This window comes from Hypanus sabinus, chromosome 10, assembly GCF_030144855.1.
Source record: "Hypanus sabinus isolate sHypSab1 chromosome 10, sHypSab1.hap1, whole genome shotgun sequence".
NCBI classification, from domain to species: Eukaryota; Metazoa; Chordata; class Chondrichthyes; order Myliobatiformes; family Dasyatidae; genus Hypanus; species Hypanus sabinus.
The window spans coordinates 116,317,581-116,340,586 of record NC_082715.1 but is presented as its reverse complement, the minus strand read 5'-3'; the positions used below and the strand labels follow the sequence as shown (position 1 = coordinate 116,340,586).

General features: G+C 46.6%; 1 protein-coding gene across 7 annotated transcripts in view; it reads left to right on the top strand.

Annotated features, from left to right (window-relative positions):
- The window catches only part of vegfab (vascular endothelial growth factor Ab), a 40,263-nt gene extending 17,947 nt beyond the window's left edge, over positions 1 to 22,316 (top strand). For 5 of the 7 annotated variants that reach the window (XM_059982737.1, XM_059982741.1, XM_059982740.1 and 2 more), the window contains 5 exons: positions 2,868 to 2,944; positions 3,486 to 3,518; positions 4,466 to 4,537; positions 8,135 to 8,266; positions 19,576 to 22,316. In XM_059982737.1, the coding sequence (XP_059838720.1) occupies positions 2,868 to 2,944; positions 3,486 to 3,518; positions 4,466 to 4,537; positions 8,135 to 8,266; positions 19,576 to 19,597 (336 nt within the window). In that variant the 3' untranslated portion in view covers positions 19,598 to 22,316. The remainder of the gene's footprint in view (positions 1 to 2,867; positions 2,945 to 3,485; positions 3,519 to 4,465; positions 4,538 to 8,134; positions 8,267 to 19,575) is intronic. The other 2 variants (XM_059982744.1, XM_059982743.1) reach the window with 2 other exon arrangements.
- Positions 22,317 to 23,006: the final 690 nt, after the last annotated feature.

The window sequence follows — 23,006 nt, the reverse complement described above, 5'->3', positions numbered from 1 at the left end:
CGACTTTATGGTTTTGTTAACTGTTAAGACCTGATTATTGCCCATCCCTCATTGCCCTTGAGAAAATTGGACTGAACTGCTTCTTGAGCCGCTGCTGTCCTTCTGGGCAGGGTGTTCCGGGATTTGGTCAAGGATGTGGAACCTCACACGAGGGGTGGGATCAGCATTGCTCTGTTCTGCCTTCACCTGAGGCCTCGTCATCTCTGGGTGAAAAGGAGCCTCTGACTCTTGCTCCCAAGGGCCTCTGCCTTGGTACACCCCCTAGCGGCACTGACCCAGTGGTCCCCCAAGCTGAATCAGGAAGGGAGGAGGTCATCCGAGCATTGCAGGCAAGACCAGAGCTCATCGCCCATCCCTCACTGCCCTGGAGCTGATGGCAGTGAACCCCTTGGCGAACTGCTGCCGAAGGCGCCTCCACGATTCTTGAAAAGGGAGGGAGTCCTTGAATTGAGATCATGACAATGAAGAAATGGCAGGATGGTGGCGGACTTGGAGTGGACCTTGTGGGTGGTGGTCCTCTACATCTGCTGCCCTTCGCCTCTTGGCAATAGAGGCAGCAAGTTCGGGATGAGCTGTCGGAGTGGCCTGGGTGGGTGACTGCAGCTGATTTTGAGGGAAGTGCACAATGCAGTCACTCTGGGCCTGTGCTGGAGGGGAACAGCAGGCTGAATGCCGGTCAAGCAAGCTGCTTTATCATGGATTGTGTTGGGTCCCAGTGACAATTGTTCACAAGCGGAGGGTGTCCCACCACGCTGCCAACTGTTGCCCTACGGATGGTGGAGGTGCCTTGCCCAACCCTAGACCTGCTCTGTACCCTCACCGTATCTGTAGCTGGTCCAGCTGAGTCTCTGCTTTGAGGGGACCCCCTGGATGAGGATGCAGATGAATATCTAGGTGAGGTGTTGGACTCTCTCTGGGAGCCCTTTGAAGAAATGGGCTCAATTGCACCTTGTGCATGATCCACTTGCCCAGCAGAGGTTGGTGAGAGGGTGGAGCCACATATGTTGGCACTGTGGAGAATGTGTGCCATTGTTTCTATAGACGTGCTGGGGGTGGGGGGGGGGGGAGAGCAGTGCTGGAGGTGTTGCAAGGATTGAATATCTTTATCAGGGTCCAGCAGGGTCAATGCTACCAGCTAATCAGAGCCTGTTGCCTGTCACTTTAAAACCCACCGAGCAGCTGATTGTGGACAAGCAATCCTAATAGCTGTCCAAGGTCAACCACAGGCTGCCTGCTGTCAGTGATGGTGGTGTGCTCATTACTGTTTGGCACCCAGTCAATTTCCACACGCAATTGACACCAATTAACAAAGTGGCTCCACCCCAACTTAAACCTTGGGCCACCGAATTTTGACAGAGGCGCTTTCTATATATAAGCATTTACATTTATTTTTAAACCTCCGTTTGCAGCAAACCCCGAACAGCTAATCAGGAGCTTTTAAGATGCTGTCATGTTGGAAAGAAACCAAATTGGCGAGAATAGATTTGCTACAACTGAACTTGTTTGCTCGTGAGATCCTGTTCCCTATCACTGAGTGGGATCCTGCAACATACAGGGAGGCTATTCAGCCCCGTAATCCTGGACCAGTTCTTCAAGGGAACCTGCCAGTTGCTCCCACACCTCACTCCTTCCAGTAACAGTTCTTCTTGCTTTTTGAGTAATTATCTACCTTCCTTATGAAAGTGATCACAGGAAAAGATTCCAGCACCTGATCAGGCGTACGTGTTGAAAACAGGAGTACGAGTTGAAATACTCAGTATTCACTACCATTCAGTCTTTTGCTATCAGGACCTCCCATGAACGAAACCATGCTGACTACTCCTGAGCAGGCCTTGACGATCCAAGTGACGGTTGATCTTGTCCCTCAGAATTCCCTACAGTTGAAGTCAGGCTCACCAGCCTGTTGTTCCCTAGCCTGCCCTTGCTACCCCTCTTGAACAATGAAAGAACCTTGGCCACCCCTCTAGCAAATATCTCTACAAGGGCCTCTGCGCTTTCTTCCTGGCCTCCCAGAAAGTCCAATGGTGCACTTGGTCAGGCCCTGGGAATTTGTTCACCTTAAAGTGCATTAAAGCTTCAAATACCCCCTTCCTTGTAATAATGCAAGTATCCCAAGACCTCACTACTTGTTACCCTAAGGACCCAAAGTGTTCCCCAATGCAACTTCCGTTACTTGGCCCAACTCGTTCCCTAAGAAGAAGTCCAGTCTTCTCTGTCCCAAGTAGATTCCTTTATATATTGCGTGAGGAAACTGTATTAGACACCCTACCCAAATTCCGCCCCATCCTGGCCCTTTGCGCTCTGGCTGGTCTAGTTGATCATGGGAAGAATGAAATCTCCCACTCACACTGCCCTGCTATTCTCAGATTTATGCGCAGTTTCTTCACAAGTCTGCTCCCCAAGTTCCCGCTGGTTAACCCTACCTCTTCTCATTTCTAAGTTCTACCCAAATGGACTCGTAGGATGATCCCTCAAGAATATTCTCTCTAAGCACTGCTGTTATGCCCTCCCTGACCGAAAAAGCAACACCCTCTCCATTCTTACCTGATCCTCTATCATGCTTAAAGCAGCAGTAGGGAATGGAGGGGTAGGGATCATGAGGGGGTAGATGGGATTAGTTTCATTTGGAATTGTGGTTTGCATGGACATTATGAGCCGAAGGGTCTGTTTCTGTGTTGTACCGTTTTTGTTCTACGTTCTGTCGAGAGGATGCCAAGCATTTTTACATGAAATATAGAACAGTACACCACTGGAACTGGCCCTTTGCCCCCTAGCATGTGTGATGAACACTCCTGTGAAAGGACAGGTGACGTTTGTATTCATTAAAGAGTTTACTAATGTATGCTTGTTATTTCCTTCCCCCTCAGATAATGAAAATCAAGCCCCACCACGGGGAAAATTTAAGCCTGATGCACTTTGTCCAGCACAGTAAATGTACCTGCAGGTGAGACATCAATTGATTGGCTACGACGAGCAAAAGAGGCGGGAACTGTGGAAGGGGTTATGTCGCAGTGAGGGCACGAGTCCAACCCCCAATGGGGAAGTCTCTTCTCCAGAGGCCAGTCATTCATATCCTGGAGGGAACATCTTTACAGCAACTCCCTCGACCCCACCCCTGTATGCACAGTCCCAGGGAAAGAATAGTCTGTGACACACTGTACCCCAGTCCCAGGAGAACAGATAGTCTGTGACACACTGTACCCCAGCCCCAGGGGAACAGATAGTCTGTGACACACTGTACCCCAGTCCCAGGGGAACAGATAGTCTATGACACACTGTACCCCAGTCCCAGGGGAACAGATAGTCTGTGACACACTGTACCCCAGCCCCAGGGGAACAGATAGTCTGTGACACACTGTACCCCAGTCCCAGGGGACAGGATAGTCTGAGACACACTGTACCCCAGTCCCAGGGGAAAGGATGGTCTGTGACACACTGTAGCCGTGTAAAAGCAGTTTATAATTTATCATTCATTTGTCTTACAGACAAAAGAAAGAAGCTGAAGAGACACAAAAAAGGTAAGAAATGCCTCAATGCTGAAATAATCTGATAGCAAAAAAGCAAAACAAAAGAATCATTGAGACCCTGCTCTGCGTGCTTTTGTTGCCTCATAGTTGGAGAGTGTAGAATCATGATTCATGGACAACAGTACCCCCCCCCCCCCCAATTTAGTCCCTGCAAATTCACAGAAAGGGGGCATCAACCAATGATGGGCTGGGCAGTGGAACACCCGCTCTCCATTGGTATCACCACAAGCGGCGAGAGGGGCTTTCTGCCTACCTCCCCCGCAATGCAACTGGTGGGCAACCATTCTGCCGTCCAAATCGGAAAGCGGTGCTGCATGGTTGTTGCAATAAAATTGATCAGCCCTGAAAGTGCCCCCTCAATTATTTCCCACTCCCCTCAACATATTCATCCTGGGCAAAGGATTGGAGATGCAACAAGGCTAGCTTTCTCACGCAAAGGTTTTAATTGGATGATTGGGTGTGATGTGTCATCAGTGACGCACAAGGCGTAGTTGAAGTCACATGGTGAAAGTGTTGGCAGTAGAGGTGCTTTCCTGTGCTTCATATGCAGTTGTGAAGGTGTGGTGCCCTCCAATGTGTGTTCAACCTTGCTGTAGGATGGCGGAGGGAGCTGGTAACCAGTGCATTGGCTGGAGGTTGAGGGATTCGGTGTACAACACAGCCAGTTTCTACACAGCAAGATCCCACAGTCAGAATGACAAGCAAGTATTCAAGGGATTTGGTCAGTCGGAGTTAGTTGAGCACAAACTCCCCCACCCCTCTGTAGGAGACCCCTGGCTCTAGCGAGCAGCCAGCAAGGATGTTTGACACCCACCTGTCAGAGGGGGCAGGGGACATCCCAACAACCACCCCCCCCCCCACCCCGCACCATCCTCGGCAGCATCTCCAAGTGGCAATGTCACCAGGAAGCCCCTCGCTAAACTGTTCTCTTTTCACAGCAAGCGGAAACGAGGGAGCAGCAAGGGTCAGACTCGGAGGAAAAAGAAGTGCAGAGTGGCAGTGTGCAGGCCGTATGTCAGACTACACTCTCTCTTGTCTGAGCTTTCCTCTGCCCGGGTCTGAATAATTCCCTCTTGGGCTGAACTATTTAATTCCAAGGGGAATATTCAGAAGGCTACCAGTGATGGGGAGGACAGGCAGAAGTCCATCTGCATGGAAATTTCACGCACCCTCAGCAATTTATTGGTCTTGGCTTTTGCCAGAACTAGGACTGTGAGGCTTGGTGATGGCTAGAGGGGGAGGGGGAGCGGAGGCAAGGTCGCAATGATTTCTGCTTATGGTGACACACAAGGCTGGCTCCTACAACCAACTAGTACTAATCAGCTGCTGGCCAATCATCTTTGCACTTTGGTATTACTAACTAACAGCAAGCGCGTGTTGCATTCATCGTGCGAGGTCAGTCACCAACCTATTCGCCCTCCACAGTTCCCCACCCCAGCATTTGAGCGGTCACGCTGGGGGTGTCACCATAGCAACCACTGCCCACGCCCACTGAATGCCTTGGCGTTGCAGTTCCACTCATGCCACACAGACAACCGTCTTAAGTAAGTGAAGATATTCCCAGGGGAGGGTGCTGTCCTTGGCTGAAGAGTTGGAACCAGGGGGTCACCACCTCGGGGAGAAGGGGGTTGGCCCCTTTACCCTGGCAAGAGCAGAACTTTCTCCACCCAGAGGGTGGTGAAGTGTTTGGAATTGTCCACCCCAGAGGAACGTTGAGCTCACCCGTTAGCTTCAGAGGATTAGAGGTGAAAGCACTGTGACATGGCCAGTCAGCCAGGGCTTCACAAATGTCAGAAGCGCTTGAAAGCCATGAGATATAGGAGCAGAATTAGGCCATTTGGCCCATCGAGGCTGCTCCACCATTTCTTCATGGCTGATCCATTTTCCCTCTCAGCCACAATCTCCTGCCTTCTCCCCGTATCCCTTCATGCCCTGACTAATAATGAATTCAGAGAGGACTGAAGGGAAGGATGCACTAGCCCTGGAGCAGGCCTAGAGGAGGTTACAAGAATGATCAGTGTTTGATGCCTTGGGCCTGTACTCAGTGGGGGAGGGGGGAGTCTCATTGACACACATTAGATATTGAAAGGCCTAGATGAAATAGATGTGGAGAGGATGTTTCTATCAGTAGGAGAGTCTAGGATCTGAGGGCACAGCTTCAGAATACAGGGATGTTCCTTTAGAACTGAAATATGGAGGAATTTCTTTAGCCAGATGGTTGTAAATCTGTGGAATTCATTCCACAGATGGACTGTGGAGGCCAAGTCCTTGGGTATATTTAAGGCAGAGATTGATAGGTTCCTGATTAGTTAGGGGTGGAGAGTTAAGGGGAGAAGGCAGGAGAGTGAGGTTGAAAGATATCAGTCGTGTGTCACTGAAGAAGATGTTCACATTATGCTTGTTACCCTGGGACTTACCGAATGACTTTACAGGCATTTAGTTAATTCCTGAAAAAGGGCTGGGTGATGTGCACTAGCTTCTCGTTCTCATGTTCCTGAAGACAACAAAATAAGCGACTTATTTTCTTTCTTCCCCCTTTTAATGTGATCTGTCTGGGTGGAGGATGCTTTGCTTCCTCCCTGGAGGTATGAGCTCTGTAGAGGCTCAATGAGCTAGGTCTCAGAGGGGGCTGATGCTTCCTTGAAGGACAGCTGAGTTGGGGAAATGGAGTTCTTTGTCTATCCGGCATTATGCTGCTGAATTGCTACAAGATCAGCAATGGTTTTGCCCATGTTGGAGCACTTGTCCAATTGCAGTGGTTTAATTCTGGAAAGATGTAGGCCCTAAGTAAGCTTTTCCTAGGGTGAATTTTGACACTTGATTTGAAGTTAGCTCTAGTGTAAAGATCCCTCTGAAGTTTGGCAAAGTGCTCACATTATCTCAGCCAAGCAGTCTATCGAAAATCAGTTTCCTGGCTGTTTTTGAGTGGGTGTAACTATTCTATGTGTAAAACAGTGGCCCAGAAAATTAGAAATGGATGATTCTGTCCAAATGTCAAAGAACATCCAAGCATATGGATATCCTTTGCCCCATGACTTCACCAACCAAAAGAAGCTTTCAGATCTACTCAGTCAGGAGTCACGTAGTGGCCTCAATGTGTGATTCTGCTTTGTTTTGCTGCATTGAATTGTCAAATCAAATTGGCACCAAGATTTCCTCTGACAGCATTTGCATCCTTGCATCTTATTTTTATTTTGACATGCCAAAATCCAACCGGAAATGTAGTAATGAATTTGGAAGAGGCAGAGAGATCTGTTCCTCCATACCATCTAATCATGACCGACCCGTGATCTTCCTTCCCTCATAACATGTGATAGCCCTCACCCAGGCAATATATTTTTTAAAAAGTCCAACAATCCCATTCTCGGAGTTTTGATGCTACTAGAAATGTGGGAATTAAGTACAATAGTTCCAATACCATTCCTCAGTTCCTCTCTGAATTTACCAGGATAAGCTTTTAGTTTCTGAATATTTCCTGGCTCTAGTTTATTAGTACCACAGACCCCAATGCACCTGCTGTAAAAATTCTGTGCTTCATATGTATTTAGATTCAAACTTGGATCATTGCTGATTGAATCCCAAGCTCCAAGGCTGATCATCTACTGACACTATCACAGACAGACAGCACTCCCTTGGTTGAAATCATGCTTTGGGTATTAATTTGATCTTCACTGTGTGGGCGCGGTGATAAAGTAGAAGCTTCGAACCCTGGTTCCCTTGGCATTTGGCTCACGCGGTGGGGAGAAGTTCCTCCTCTGAGGTCTCCCAGCCCCTCAGTCTCAACCTTCCTTTGAACACAGCCAGCTCTCTCCCTTCCCTCTCAGCTCTCTTTGGCATGGGGTGAGCTGGGCTTTGAGGTTCATACATGACTGGCTGATTAATTTCATCACCACTTCCCACCACCCTTCTTAGCTACGACCCATCGGCCTACCAATCCACCTCTCACTGCAAAAACCAGCTGGGAGATGTGAACATTTATGGCATTTCAGAGAATGTGCTTACTGATCTATAGTGTCTTCAGGGAAATTACCACCGGTTAGGGTAATCTCGCGGCACTTTGTGTTTTGCATATGAACCCCATTCACTGTTAGCCGGAGAGCAGTTTGTTGGTGTTAACGTGATTGGAAAGCCCCTTACCTTCACCGCTCCTTCTACAAGTCCGATGGCTGCCAGGGAAGTGTGCAGGGCTCGTGGTGGGGAGGGTGGGAGTGCGAGGAGTGAAAGAGAGGGGCAAAATGATGGGTAAAGAGAAAGGAACAAAGGAAGCTGGCAGTGAGGAAAGCAAGTCAGAGCGAGAGGTAGAATGGAACGTGTAAAGGGAACGATTGAGAGAGAGAAAGACAGAAAATAAAATAATACAAAGTGCAGAGTACTTTAAATGGGATAAAACAGACACTAATGTGCAATTATGGAGGAAATCAGCACAAGAAGGGGCTGTGTTTTAAGGCACAATCACTCTCTCTCTTTCCGTCCAGCACCCCTCCTCTCGCCACTACAAACTTGCGCTGGGCTGTTGGGCAAACTCCTTGATTGTCAATTTGCATGTCTAAATGTTTCTTTGCTGACGTGCCCTAGATTTAGAGATGTTTTCTGTTACCTTTTTGCAGTCACTGTGAGCCTTGCTCAGAGAAGAGAAAGCACTTGTTTGTACAGGATCCAGGGACCTGTAAATGTGCCTGTAAATTCACACATTTACGTTGCAAGTCAAGGGGTCTTGAGTTAAATGAACGAAGTTGCAGGTTCGTCAGATAAAAGCTCGCTTCATGCTTAACTTCTGTTTTTGTTTGACTTTTGACGTCTGTGCTGTGTGCTTTGTTACTGTCGGTTTCATTGTGGGTTGCATGATGATTTATTACATACCCATTTACTCTCTGGGCCTTTTCCCTTCCTGACGTCCAATTCTTCAACCAAAGTAAAAGGCTGCAAAAGGTTGGGGGGGGGGGGGGGGTCACTGGTTGGTGCCTAGGCCAGCTGTCGGCACTGGTCAGAGGTTAGGGAGAAGTTAGGGGGTCACTGGCTGCCAGCATCATTCTGAGGTCAGGCAGTCACTACCCACTGCTAGAGCAGCATGGTTGGGGAGGTCAGGGTCACCAGCCATATAGGCAATGATCAGAGGTCAGGGGTCACCAGCACTGGTCAAAGGTCAGGATGTCAGGGGTCACCACCCATCAAACACAGGTTAGAGATCACCAGCACTGTAAACAGGGTTCACTAGCCACTGCCTCTAGTGAGATAAGAAACAAGGTGAGATCATGCATTAAGCTCTATGGTTTGCTTTGATGTGGATTAAAATTCACTCTTAATGAACAAAAACACCAAAAATGGACTGCAAGAAAGTTCTTCCCACACCCAGTTACCAGTTGAAATACTGAGCAAGCCTGTGAACCCTCACTTGCCCGGGTGCCAATCCTAATCCACTCAAATAGAGTAGATGTTATCATCTTCGGTGGTACCAGGTAGTCAGAGTGGTACAGCGCAGAAACAGGCACATTAGGACTGTAAACTTCTGTTTCTGTCGAAATGTCTCTTTATGTATCTTATTCCTCGGGCAACATGTTCCAGATGCTAATCACTGGAGAGCCCCAATTCCAGCACCCCTCCCAAATGATCACACCAGTGAGATAAATGGCTGGGGTGATCACACATTTTGGCTCAGTTTGCTTTAGCAGGTTTATCTGTTGACTTTGGTAAACCAAGTTGTGCTAGAGGAGAGGTGTGTGTGAGATTGTGATCCCAAGACACCTCCACCTCCCCAGCACTTGAGCTTCAAGAAGTCACACTGCCCAGTGTCCATAGGTGGAGTAAAAGTGGGTGTGTAATAAATATCACATCAGTGAAACACGTAAATCTCTTGACTAAGGATGAGTTTCCCTTAAGGAAAAGCTATCCTCCTTTGTTGAAACGGAAACCCATTTAATAAGAAAAGATGGTCTTATTTTGGTGTGAATTGTATTTCTGCATGGCATTGTTAATATTGTTGCCTTTCCAATGCATTTCATTCAGATGGCATTCTGTGGTAGATAACCATTGCTACTTTATGCTATCAGCTGGGCAGTGTTTAACCTAGCCCATCTTATCTCCTCTCCACCTTCACTTTCTCCTACCATGCATGATAACAAAAAAGGATTGACTAACATTAACAGTCAACATAAAGAGATGCATGCTCTTGGTTAATGCACACTCAACAATAAAACTTTACTTTAGCAAACGGAACCTGAGAGTTGTAGAGAGACGCTGAACAGGCCCTTCAGCCCATTAAATATATGCTGAACATCCATCACCCGTTTATATCAGTCCCATTCTTTTCACCTTCCCATCAACTGCCCCACGTGTTCTACCACTTGCCTACAAAACAGGGGCAATTAAGCGACCAACCTGTACGTCTTTGGGATGGGGGAGCAAACTGGGAGAGCTGGGGGAGGCCCGCGCAGTCAGAGTGCAGTGAATTATGGAACCATAAGTATGTGGTTAAATATGGTTTAAGAGATCCCAAATGTGCACTTGCTTCCCCACTCATTCTTCCCACAGCTCACTGTTACACAGGGGTGAAGTCGGTGTCTGGTGTTGGTTCCCTGAAGCACCCTTCTCATTAAAGGGGCTCAGGAATTTGCACAATGCCCCGCTGCCAGGCATTCAAAACATTCTTAACCTCTCCCCCCAAAAAACATTTTTTGTGCTTAGCATTTCAAGTGGATAAGATGGAGGAGGCAGAATGGAATGGATTAGAGGTTATGAGTGCTGTATTGAATGATCAGATGAAGTTAGGAAATCAATTTAGCTGCTTATTTCTGTACGATAGTGCAGTGATGATGTCACTGGCCGAGCAGTGAGACTTATGTTAATCTACAGATAGGAGTTCAAATCCCGTCAAAGCAGTTGGAGAATTAAATAATTCAAGGAATTAAATAATATAGGAATTAAAAATGAACATAAGTAACAGAGACCCCAAAATTTCAGATTCAGTTTATTGTCATTTAGAAACCACAAATGCAATGCATTTAAAACATGAGACAACGTTCCTCCAGAATGTTATCACAAAAACACATGACAAAACAGACTACACCAGAAAATCCACATAACGTTTGGCAATCCCCAATCCAGAGTCCGGAGAGGATGCTGCGTATTAATATCGCACTACCATCTTAGCACGTTCCCCGGAAAGGAGCTCCAAATCCACCAGACAAAACAAGACCAAAAACTAAAGCTACAAGATCTGCACAAAACCACATAGTTACAACAGTGCAAACAGTGCAATAGCATAATTGATAAAAAACAGACCATGGGCACAGTAAAAATAGTCCAAAGATGTTAAAAGACTATAAGTTTGAAAGAAACCACCACACAGTTTCCACAAGTCCTCAGGGTCCCGATAGACTCGTCATCCCACGCCAGCGGCAGAAGGGAATACCCCCGCTATGGACTTCCACGGTGCCGCCCGATTCAGCCTTGCAGACACAGCACACAATAAAAGCTCCGTCAAACCCAGCCTCGCAGACACAGCACACACTGAAAGCAACCTGACTGCAGTGGACTCTGAGTCCGTCAAACCTCCAAGCCTCCGACCATCCCCTCCGGCACAGCTTCTCCGAGCACCATCCTCTGCCGAGCGTGTTAAGACAGCCCCGCCAACGGCCATCAGCAATGTGACCCCGAGGACTGGGGGCCTGTTCTTCCCAACAGAGACCCGGACCTCACAGCAGCAGCAGCAGCAACGAAGAAGGTCTTCCTGGAGATTTTCAGATGTTCCTCCATGCTCCCACATCCGTTTTTCATCCGATTATGATTGCACACGGCACCCCAATTCACAAATAACAGATAATCAGCTCTGGAGTGGCCGCTGCAAGCTGCATCGCGCTGCCATCTTGGATTCCCACTATTGTTATGTAGCCTGGCCGAGATGTATGTCTTCTGTCAGGGTCACTAGGTATCCACGCTCTGTCATCTTACGTGTTGCATGATCTAAAGGTGCCCCTGACATGTGATTGGGGCACTGGGCAGGTCAGCTGTTGGTGATACAAAGACTTGCGTTTCCTTCCTGTTGCTGGCCATGCAGTGTCTTCTCGTGAAGTCAGGCCTTTTGTTGACCAGTTTGTCTCTGTAACTATCCCTGACACCCAGCTTCTAACCTCCATCCCTCTTTCCTCTTCAAGATCGCTCTCCTGTTTCACTTCCTCATCCAGTTACTACTGGGTTTCACTCCAATGGCAACCTTGGGAAAATTCAGATGGTCCCCACTTGAACAGAGAAACCCCATGCCTTCTGTCCCCCTTCCATTCCCTTGAAACTCCCTTTCCTAAAGCAGCTGGGTATCGTGCGATTCTGACAGATCAGTGAGGGGTAGGAGGCAGAGTTGGAGAGCGAGGGTCTCTGCTGTTCAACTGGAGGAGTAAAATGAGTGGTCTTAAGGGAGGATTTAGACACAGGTTACCCTGAATCACCTAAACCAGAGTGCAGGTAACAAGGCTGTTCTGCCCCTGGAGTGGAGTCTAGCCTTTCTTCCTGTGCACACATACAACTTCACTGTGGGACAGATACAGCCTAACTTGGCCCCTTGTCACTCCACAGGGGTGTCAGACTGGCTGAGATAGCCACCTATCCAATACCCCGCCGGTCGACGGGCAGCTTGCACCAATGTGGTGTGGCTTCTGAGTGCCTGACTTCCTGCCAGGGCTCGTCGACGTGCCAGTGCTCCCAGTACCACGTGATTGAAGTGGCGCAGTGGCAGTATCCACTTTCTAATGGAGCCACTGCCTCACAGCCCCGTCCCTCAGCTGGCTGAGCAAGGTCTGCACATCCGCCCTGGGTGCTCCAGTTTCCTCCTGTGTTCCACAGGCGTGCAGGTCTGTGGCTTAATTGGCAGCTGTGTGTGGGTGGGGGGTAAGTCTGGGGGGCAGTTGATTGGGTTGTTGGAAAAATAAAATGGGATTGGTGTAAATAGGGGATCAGTGGTCAGCATGGAATCACTAGGCTGAAGGGCCTGGTTCTGTACAGTGTGACTGTCCAATAGGCACAGAGAGGGTGAGAGCTCTAAAATCTCTTCTCGATCCAGGAATAGGAAGCCACTAGGCACAGTACCTAATTAAACCCCACACCTCTCCTCCTGATCCCAGTCCAAGATAGCAAGCAGCAGTGATGGTATATATACCTTTATTTAAATCCGAGCACAGCCACTATTACAATACTCCATCCTATGAAAGAGCCTGGTGAATGTTCTACTGCCTTTTAAGTGTGTGCACCTGTTAATCAGTTGCTCAACCGCCCTTCATTTTGTGTAACCAGTTAATTACAACTAGTCTCCTATTCATTAGTGCCATCACACCCATTTAACTTCTCTGCAATGGTAAAGTGTGCACCACTCTCCAAAGTGCCAGTTCTCACCTGCTCTCTGTCCGTTCAGCCTCCCTCTTTGCCTAGTTGGGCAGGTGGACACTACAAACCTTCATTATTGGCCGAGCTTCAGGTACATGATCTTAATGAGAGAGTAGAGACTTCCTGGTTAAAGTTTATTCTGTTGGGATGTTGGATGCCAATGACAAGCCAACAATTTTACACCTCCCTTATTACAATCACAACTATGTTAGTGTCAACAGAATGGCTAGCTGGACCATTGTACCGGGCATCTAAACGGCCACTATATTAGCTGGTCTGGAGTCGCATGTCAGTCAAATTGAGAAAAGGATGTTTGAATTCTGTAACTGAAGCTCACTAGTGAGCCTTTACCATGACCCTGTAGTTTAACATTCACTGTTAAGAAGACTAGTTCCTTATCCCTCCTAGATTTATTCATTTCTGGATCATAGGCTGGAAGAATGGTGATGAGAAAGGGGAGGTTGGATGGCGCTGGGTTGGGAAACCAGACAGGCCCTGTCCCAGTTGGTGGTTGGAACTGGGGCAAAAGGAACCATCTGGTCCAGATCCTGAGAAAAAGTTGATCCGGGTAGGAGTTGTGTTGAGGTCTGGTTATTGGGAGAAGAGGACAGCAAATTGTGCTTAGTTTTTGAGTAGTGACAACGTACAGATGAGGTGAAAAGGGATGGGCACTTTGTTCTACCAGCTAGTAGGGGGTGGACCCTTTTTTGGGGCTTGGATCTTCTCGTTGCCTTACATCTTCCATGGTCGGAGAGACTGACAAATGTTGTTCTGACCCTGTGCTGAGCTCGGACCTTTATATAGGGACCTCTTTCCTGGTGACAGTCCTTCCTCACCCTCAGAATAAATTGTTATGAAAAAGAAGAGGAGAAACACCTTTGGAATCCTCAACTGTGGGATTAAGGAAGCTTGTTCATTCCAAACATGGATCAATAGATACTCAGGAAATCAAAGGATTTAGGGATAGTGTAGGAAAGTAGTGCTGAGAGAGATCTGCCATGATCTCAATGGATGCTGGACTAAAAGGCCTACACTCTTGGTCATTATGCTCTATTCCTTGTGTTCTTCTATCTGGGACTAATATAGTTCTAAATCTGTAAACTTGCCCTGAAGAGGAATTTTGCCACCCTTCATAGGCATATGGAGATGGGGAGGGTAGAGTTATCCCTACTTTACCCTCACCACAGACCTTCCTGAGAGTTCAGGTATTGGGGATCTAGAGAAGCTCCCATTGCTGGTCCTTGCACATGCTGGGCCTGAGTCAGTATGGTGCACTGGATGCACACTCCTGCACAGGTCTCCAGGAATCTACCTACTTCAGGCCTCAACAAGCCAGGAGAATATGGTGCACAATGCCATCTGTGGATCAAACAGGGGCTTAGTGAGTGAGAGAAGAGGAGAGCACCAAGATCTAATGGCCAATGGACAGTCTTGATACTAAGGTTTGAGCTTGAAGGTGAGAGAAAGGGTGTGAACTTAGCTATTGTTGGAAACAAAGGAGGCAAATGGTCTATTCACTGGTAATGGAACACCTCAGATACAGCTTCATAGTCTGTGTTTATTCCTGGGTTAAAAATCAACGAAACCATGGAATTGCTGACTGCTTTGGAGCACCTTGGGGCCATAGGTGGGCTATCCAGTCTTCCATCGGAGTGAGTGTAATTACTCTGCAAGCAACATTCAATGGCATTATAATGTCTGCATCCTGGAGGTCATCATCTGAGCTAGAACCATCATACAAACATTGAGACAGGAGTAGATCAGAGGACAAGTAGCTTGCATTCACCGCCTCATCACCTAGCATCCCCAAGGCTTTTCCACATTTACAAGGCACAAGTCAATAACCTGATGGAATGCTGCCTTGGGTGAGGCCTTCTCCAACAACTCTCAGGAAACTCAACACCATCTGGGACACAGCAACTGCTTGAACAGCACCACATCCACTACCATTAAAAAATAAAAATTAATTTCCTCCACCACCGCCCTACAGCGGGTGCAGTGTGAACCATCTACTAAATACATTGAATTTACTCATCCAAGCTGCTGTGACAGCACCTCCAAAATCTACCAGGAAGTTCAAAGGCAGCAGGTGCAATGGCACCAGTTTCAGCTTCCCCTCCAATATCCACACCACCTTGACTCGGAAAACTATCACTGTTCCTGTACCGTCATTGGGTCTCATTCCTGGAACTCCCTTCCCAACAGTACCATGTGAGCACCTTCACCAGGAGGACCACAGTGGTTCAGGAAGGCATCTCGCTTCCACCTTCACGATCCTTGCTGGTGACACTCACGTTTTTTTAAAAACTCAAGGAACAAGAATTAACTTTGAAGAGCGACTCTTCTTCTAATCACCTACCTTGAAGTCCAAAGCTCAAAAAGTACCTAGCAGTGTTACATGGTGAAGTGACTGAGTCCTCCAACTGGAAGAAAAAAAGTGCTTCCAACCTCACTTTGCCGCACCCCCTCCCCCACAGACATCTCCAAGACCGCCAGCCTAACACTGGTGGCTGTAAGATTATCCTTACAGTCGGCATTCTCTTCCCTCCCCTGCACAAGGACATTAATGAAGTAAATCGCCCTGCTTTGAGGAATTGAATTACACAAGGGGACCTTTGCTCCTGTTATTTAAGTCCGCCCTATGACACTCTAGGAATGCCTGCACATTCCTTTGCCGTGTTTTATTAGCTCTTTGATAACTGTAGCAGGTACCAGTGACAAGGTTTTACATGAAAGGGAATACTACAATCACATGACCTGACCTGGAAAGACTTCATTAGCAGTGTTAATGGAAGCCAGACTTGCTTTTGTTTGACCTGAAGTCAATCATTAACTTTACCTTGTGAAATACTTGATGTCGACCTCTCTCTGCCGGAGTCAGGAACTATCTAGAAACATGGAACTAACAAGGTGACAGGGAGGGGTGCCTGGTTAAGGAGAGGAGGGGAGATGAAGACTAGCTGTAGGGAGGAGGACGATGAGGGAAGGATGGAGAATTGGACGATCTATGCCCATTAGGGACATAAGTAAGGTGAATGCACATGGTCGTTTTCCCCAAGGTTGGGGAATCAAGACACAGGGGGAATAGGTTTAAGGTGAGAGGGAAGGGATTTAATAGGAATCTGAGGGGCAACTTCTTTTCCCAGTGGGTGATCCTTGTATGGTATGATCTATCAGAAGAAATGGTTTAGGCAGGTACATTGAAAACAATTAACTGTTATCTGGACGGGAACATGGACAGGAAAGGTTCAGAGGGATATGGACCAAACACCAGCAAACAAGACTAGCTTAAATGGGAATTATGGTCAGCATGGACCAGTTGGGCCAAAGGGCCTTTTCCTATGTTATTAAACCTATGTTATCTATCAGGTCTTTTGTAGGATGGGGTCAACTATGTGGTTGAGAGCCAGTCTCTGTTGACAGCGTCTTATCTATTGAGCTTTCTGCATCTCTATTCAAGCCTTAGGACGGTTTGCAGATGGTTGAAGAATCGGTTATTTGGGGCTTAGCCTTTTGGAGATCATGAACATGCTTCAGTTCTGCTGAGCTCAGGGCAGCAGAGGGTGAAGTCCAGCAGCAGTTTTTATCTTTGTGACTGGAGAATGCTTGAAAAGAGAAGCCTTCTTTGTCTGCACTGGAGGCAGCGGGCACTACTGCTGCATGTTTCCTCAAAGAATGTACAGGGTTACCCAGTCTCTGGCTGCCATTTGGGAATCAACCACAGCCTAACAGATTGTCCAGTCTTTTGTCAGCCCCTCCTCGTACTATGGTAGGAGCTGAGTGTCCTACGTGGAGTGGAATATGTCATTGCTGCTTCTCATGCCAGAATACAAGAGGGGCACTTGCTTCTCTGTCTGGCCTTGTCCCGGTCTGTGCCCACAGAAACAGAGGATAGGGCACTTTCAGCTTTGGGCTCCCTGATCGTGAGAGGGATCTGATCTGACAATTGGGGCCCTAATGGCAAAGTGCTACCGTTACTGGGAGTCTGAGGTAAAATCAGAGAAGATGCCCCACCTCTGTAGAGTTAAAGGCCAGTGACCAACCTGCAAGGTGCCCTCATTTACTTTCAAACCTAAATGCCTTTCCATGTTCCTGTTCAAAGTGAGGAAAGGTGATACCAGTAATCTCAGCATTCTCCTCATTTCAAGGAAGCTGGAATGTGGCTGCTGGTTTTGTTAAGGGGTGCCTCAGTGAGCTGCTGCCTCACCAACTCCAGCGACCTAGGTTCAATCCTGACCTCGGGCACAGTCAATGCAGAATTTGCACTCTTCCTACGACCGTATCCCAAAGACATGCAGCTTGGTAGGTTAGTGAGCCACCGTAAATTACCCCTAGTGTATAAGGAATCTCAGGGGAGTTTACAGTATATAATAAGTTGCAACTGTACAGTGAAATATGGAGAGGGAGAATGGGACTGATGGGCTTGTTTTCAGGTATCCAATGGGATCCCTCTCTATCATTGTGATTTCAAATCTCACCAGAGCAATTAAATATTCATGAATTTAAGCAGTTTAAAAGCTGTAACCTTTCACTAAAACCTTTTTTTGTAACTCTTCCCTTCGACATCCAACACAACCCTAATCCCTATGAGTTCAACCTGCCTGGTTCTTGCAGCTCCTGCTCTGTAGCTGATGGCAACACTGGCTGGTTTAACTGATTGGCTAAGTGTAACCCTCAGATTCGGCTGGCCGAGTTAGTCTAGGAGAAGACAGTCTCTGGCCTTGCCAAACTTGTGAAATCTTGTTTGTGTGGATGCTGTGTGATGTGTTCCCCTGTTACAAATCAGTTCCATGAAATATCAGACAGTGCACCATATGCAATTAAATGATTGAGATTTATAATTATTAATTTGACTGTAGGGTTAGTAAGGAAGAAGGGCCCATTTTAACGTAACAGCCTGATGTGCACGTTGGAGCTCATGGTTTTCCTGTCTGTTAGTTCTCCATTGATTTCCTCCGAGAGTCGAGATGAGATAGGTGATAAAATACAGAAACACACCCTTCAGTCTATCATGTTCATGCTGAACATTGTGGCCATCTATACTAATCCCATTTAGACCATGAGACATAGGAGCAGAATTAGGCCACTTGGCCCATTGACTCTGCTCCACTATTTCATCATGGCTGATTTATTGTCCCTCTCAACCCTATTCTTCTGCCTTCTCACCGTAACCTTTGATGCCCTGATTGACTAACAACCGGTTGACCTCTGCTTTAAATATTCTCAATGAGCTAGCCACTTTAGATGTCTGTGGCAATGAATTCCACAAATTCACTACTCTCTGGCTGAAGAAATTCCTTCTCATTTCTGTTCCAAGTGGACATATTTATTTACTGAGGCTGTGCCCTCTGGTCCTAGACTCACCCACTGAAGGAAACACATTCTCCACAGCCAATCCTTGTAGGCCTTTCGATATTTGATAAGTTTCAATGAGATTCCCACCTCATTCTTCTGAACTCCAGCGAATGCAAGCCCACAGCCATTAAGTGTTCCTCATACATTAACCCTTTCATTCTCAGAATCATTTTCATGAACCTCCTCTGGACCCTCTCAAATGCCAGCAAACTTTTTTTTTAGAAAAGGTATCCAAAATTGCTTGCAATACTCCAAACGCAGTCTGACCAATGCCTTAGAAAGCCTCAGCATTCTCATCCTGCTCTTATATGGAATGAATGGTAACATTGCCTTTAGCTTCCTCACCACTGACTCAACCTGCAAGATAACCTTTAGTGAATCCTATACAAGGACTCCCAGGTCCCTTTGCACCTTTGAATTTTCTCCCTGGTTAGAAAGTGTTCTATGTCTTTATTCCTTATACTGAAATGCTCTCTCACAGTCTGTATACACACTGCAGAGACTTGTATACCAAATGCCCCATCCTCAGCCTTATCACTCTGCCTATTTAGTTTAAACCCTCCCAAAAGGCTTAAGCAAATCTCCGCAAGGGTATTGGTCCCCCTCAAGTTCAGGTGGTAACCCCTTCTTATTGTACAGATCATATCTTCCCCAGAAAGGATACCAATGATCCAGAATTCTGAAACTTTGCCCCTACACCACTCATTCATCTGTACCGCCATCCTATTCCTACCCTAACTATCATGTGGCACTGGGCGTAATCCAGAGATTACTGCCTTGGAGGTCCTGTTTTTCAGCATTTTCCTAACTCCATACAGGACAGGACCTGCCTGGAGATACCTTTCCCTGCTGCACCTCAGAGTGCCACTGGCCTGGCTGCTGATGCTGTGCCCTGATGGGTTATCTGCCCCCACTCCCCCAAAGGGGTATACTTGTTGCTGAGGGGATTTGCCACAGGAGAACCCTGCACTGACTGCTTACTCCCCTTCCTTCTCCTGGTGCTCACCCATCTACTATCTGAAGCCTGCACTCCGGGGGTCACCAGCCCAGTAAAAGACTCACCTGTGAGGTTTCAGCCTCCTGGGTGGCAGGTATTCTCATGTCATTTAAATAGTACCTAAATGAGCACTTGAATCTCCAAGGCATGGGCCAAGCGCTGGTGAATTGGATTTGTATGGTTGAGTTAAATGGTTGCCCTGGACACAGTGGGCTGAAGGGCCTTTTCTCACGTTGTATGACTTGTAAGAGGTGGACAGCAGTTCTAGTGACATTGTCCCTCTAATCATTGTCTTCTCTCTTTCTCTCTCCCTTCCGCCCATTCTAGGTGTGAAAAACCCAGGAGATGAGCAAAGTCTAACGTGAAAAGCAACTTTCATCAGAGACTGTAACCATTATAATTTTTTTCTGAAAAAAAAACATCCAGTTTTTTTTCATTGAACAAGAATACATAAATATGAAGACTAGAAGCACAGCACTTTGAATTTGATTGATATTACTTGTGGAAGACATTTGAAACAACAAGAGTCAATCCCAGACCTACAGCAAGTTGTGCGTGACTATTATTAATGAAAGGGTTAGTATTATTCAGGATACATGCTGCTAAAATGTTGGAAAAGTACTTGGAAGACCATTGGGGAAGTAATGAATTCCTGGTTCAGTTTATTGGGTCACTTTTTTAAAAATTAAAGACAATGTATATATATATATATGAAATATAGAACTATATATATAAATTGCGAAAGACTTCCGTAAAATTGGAGAGATTAAATATATATTATGTATTAAGTTACGGACTCATTGAAGCTTCGCACCAAGGACCCAAGATTTTCTGGAGAATGGATGGAAATGTTTCTGTTCGAAGATTTGGAATGAGATGGGGCAGAGGGAGGGTTTGGTGATTGAGGTCAGAACACACTGCAAGATTTTGTTTGAAAAAAGGAAATGACCGCTGGACATCCAGTGCAGACAGCAGCCTTGGCTGCCTGCTTGTGTCAAGGGAGCCCGGACATTCAAAGGGTAAGGGCCTGTGTGACCTGCTTGTCCAGCATCTCGGAGAGGAAGATTTTTGCCAGCCAGGAGGTCAAATCTTGTCGCTAAGGAACTGTCACTGAAGCAGTAAATCAGGGCCACTGGAGACAGTCAGAAGTGTTTTTTGGTGGTGTGTTGTACACAGAAATAGAAAGAGAGAGAGGAAACTGAAGTACTACCAGCCAACAGAGGCAATCAGGCCTTCGGAGGGAGCATATGTGGCCAACCTCACAGGCTTGAGACACATCCTATAAGGACGAGGCAAGTGTGGAATAATTTGCTGCTGGTCATTTTGACGTGGTTTCCCTCAAGGTCACCTCTGGCCAAACTGCTGCTCTTGGATGTGACTCCAGATCCAAATCTGGCTAAGATATCCCGATCCTCACACACACACACACACACTTCCCCTCACCTGTATACAGTTATGATCTCTTGCTGTTTCTCAGTAACTGGACAACCAGTGGTGAGACTGGTATGTAAAATGGTGAATGGGGGAAGGGGTCTGGCTATGCAACACCATTCCTCTACCCCCAGTCACTGAACTAATCCCAGCAGAGCCTTGCTTGGTTAACCAGCTTGTCACTTAAGCTGGGATCCCAAGAGTAACAGGGCAATGTTGGATTAGCTCACTGGTAACATCACAATTAAATGTCGCAGAGAGAGGGGGTTAAAAACCCGTTCTACCAGTCTGCCCCTGAGCCAACACCCTGCCAGAGCAAGGGAGTGATCCTATTTGGGAAAACACGTGCACCCATGTAGTTGAGTGAATGGTTTGGGAACAGGTGGGGCACACAGTTACTAACTATCAGCAGTGAAGAGCAGGCAGACCCTGAACCTGAACCAAGCTGAGCCCATAATAGGGAACTTGTCACCAACTATTACCTTGTGTGTACTGGAAAAGCCCTGGGGCAGAGGAAATGAATGGAGAATCAGTGAAAGTGACTCATGTAAATGTGATGAATTCTTCAAAGCAAGCAGCTGTTAACCTTGTGAAGCAATGTTAATGTACCTACAGATGTTGTGAAGTTGCCGTGGCAATTATTGTTCCTTGTCCTTTTGGCTATCTTTGAACTCCCACTTTCAATGTTATTATGAGACCACCTCGCCTTGCCCGCCTCAGACCACCCCTATTTCTGACATGTGCGTATATATATAATATATATTATTTTTCTTTTCTCCCTCTCTTTTCTACTTTCTCCCACTTGCCTTTTCTCCTGGCTCTATACACCTCCCCCCTTTCACATTCTCTCTCACTTTTTCTCTTGTGTTCCTTCTCCTGTTTTCTCTATCTCAGTCTCTTTTGCTTTCTCTCCCATTCTCTCTCTCTCTTTCTTTCTGTCTAACATTCCCTTCCTCTTTCTCTCTCACTTTCCATCGCTCACTGACTCTCATGACGTCTCTTAGCTCCCACTTACAACTGAGGTGGTCACGGCCAACACCTACTGCCTAAGCAGAGGTAGCGGAGCATGCTGCCTGTGATTCATCCCCCACTCGCTCACCATCCCCTTCCTTGGCAAGTGCATTCCTTGACACACATCACAGACACACACTGTAGCCCAGTTCCTTTGAAGCACACAAAGTAATTCCTGTAATTTCCTACCTTGCAACTTCCTTCTTGGTATTTGGCCGTTCCTGCAGGCTCTGTTCCACGGGGCTGGGCAAGTGCATTCCATCTCCCCGGCTGGCCTTGCCTGGATAAATTACTCCCCTTCCAAGGCATCTTCTGCTCATCCTTCCAAAAGCCATCTCATTGGGCAAGCAAATAAAGAAAATGACCTGCTGTGTATTTTATGTAGAACTGAGAACAATTAGAATTGTTCTCGAATATTCTGTCTGTTAAATATTAAAAGAAAGAACATGAAAGAAAAATCCACACAATTGATTCTTTGCATAATGTTTATAGTCACATTTTTAGTATATTTTTTTTGTCACTGAAATATATTTATTGGTGCTACTGTTCTTATCCATAATTATTAAAGAAATACTGTTAAAATATTAACAACATTATTTTGGTCTAGATAATTATTCTGTAGCATCATATATTTATTTTTGAACTAAATATAAATGTTTTTTTATTAAAAATGTTAATTGTAATCTGTTTTCTTCTAATCATATTTTTTATAAGTGTTATTGGGGGTGGGTGTGAAGAGCCGGGGGGGGTGTTTTTCAGAGGGAATCTAGGGTCAGTGAATTGGGGGTTTGGGGAGGAAAGCCATGTACAGTATGTGTTGGCACTTTCCCTGCCTGGTTTGGGTCCTGTCTAATGGGCCTGCCTTTCTCAAGAGAGATGCTGCTTCTAATCTACATAAGAACGTAAGAAATCAGAGCACGAGTAGGCCCTCAAGCCCGTCGAGCCTGCTCCACCATTCATGGCTGATCTGGCCATGGACTCCTCTCCACCTACCTGCCTTTTCCCCATAACCCTTAATTCCTCTATCTACAATTGGATTCTGTCTACAGCCTTGTACTTTAATTATTGCAGTCATGAGTTATGAAGGCACCTTCTCCACTTCATTCCATGATGACAGGGCTGATGTATGAGAGATTGGGTTGGATAGTTTTATATTCACTAGACTATAGAAGAATGAATGTGGTTCTCATGGAAACCCATCAAGTTCAAACAGAACTGGACAGACTGGGCTTAGAGAGGATGTTTCTGATGGTGGAACAACTTGGAATCAGGAATCAAAGGCCTAAGGTACAGAGTATGACATTTACAATGAAAAT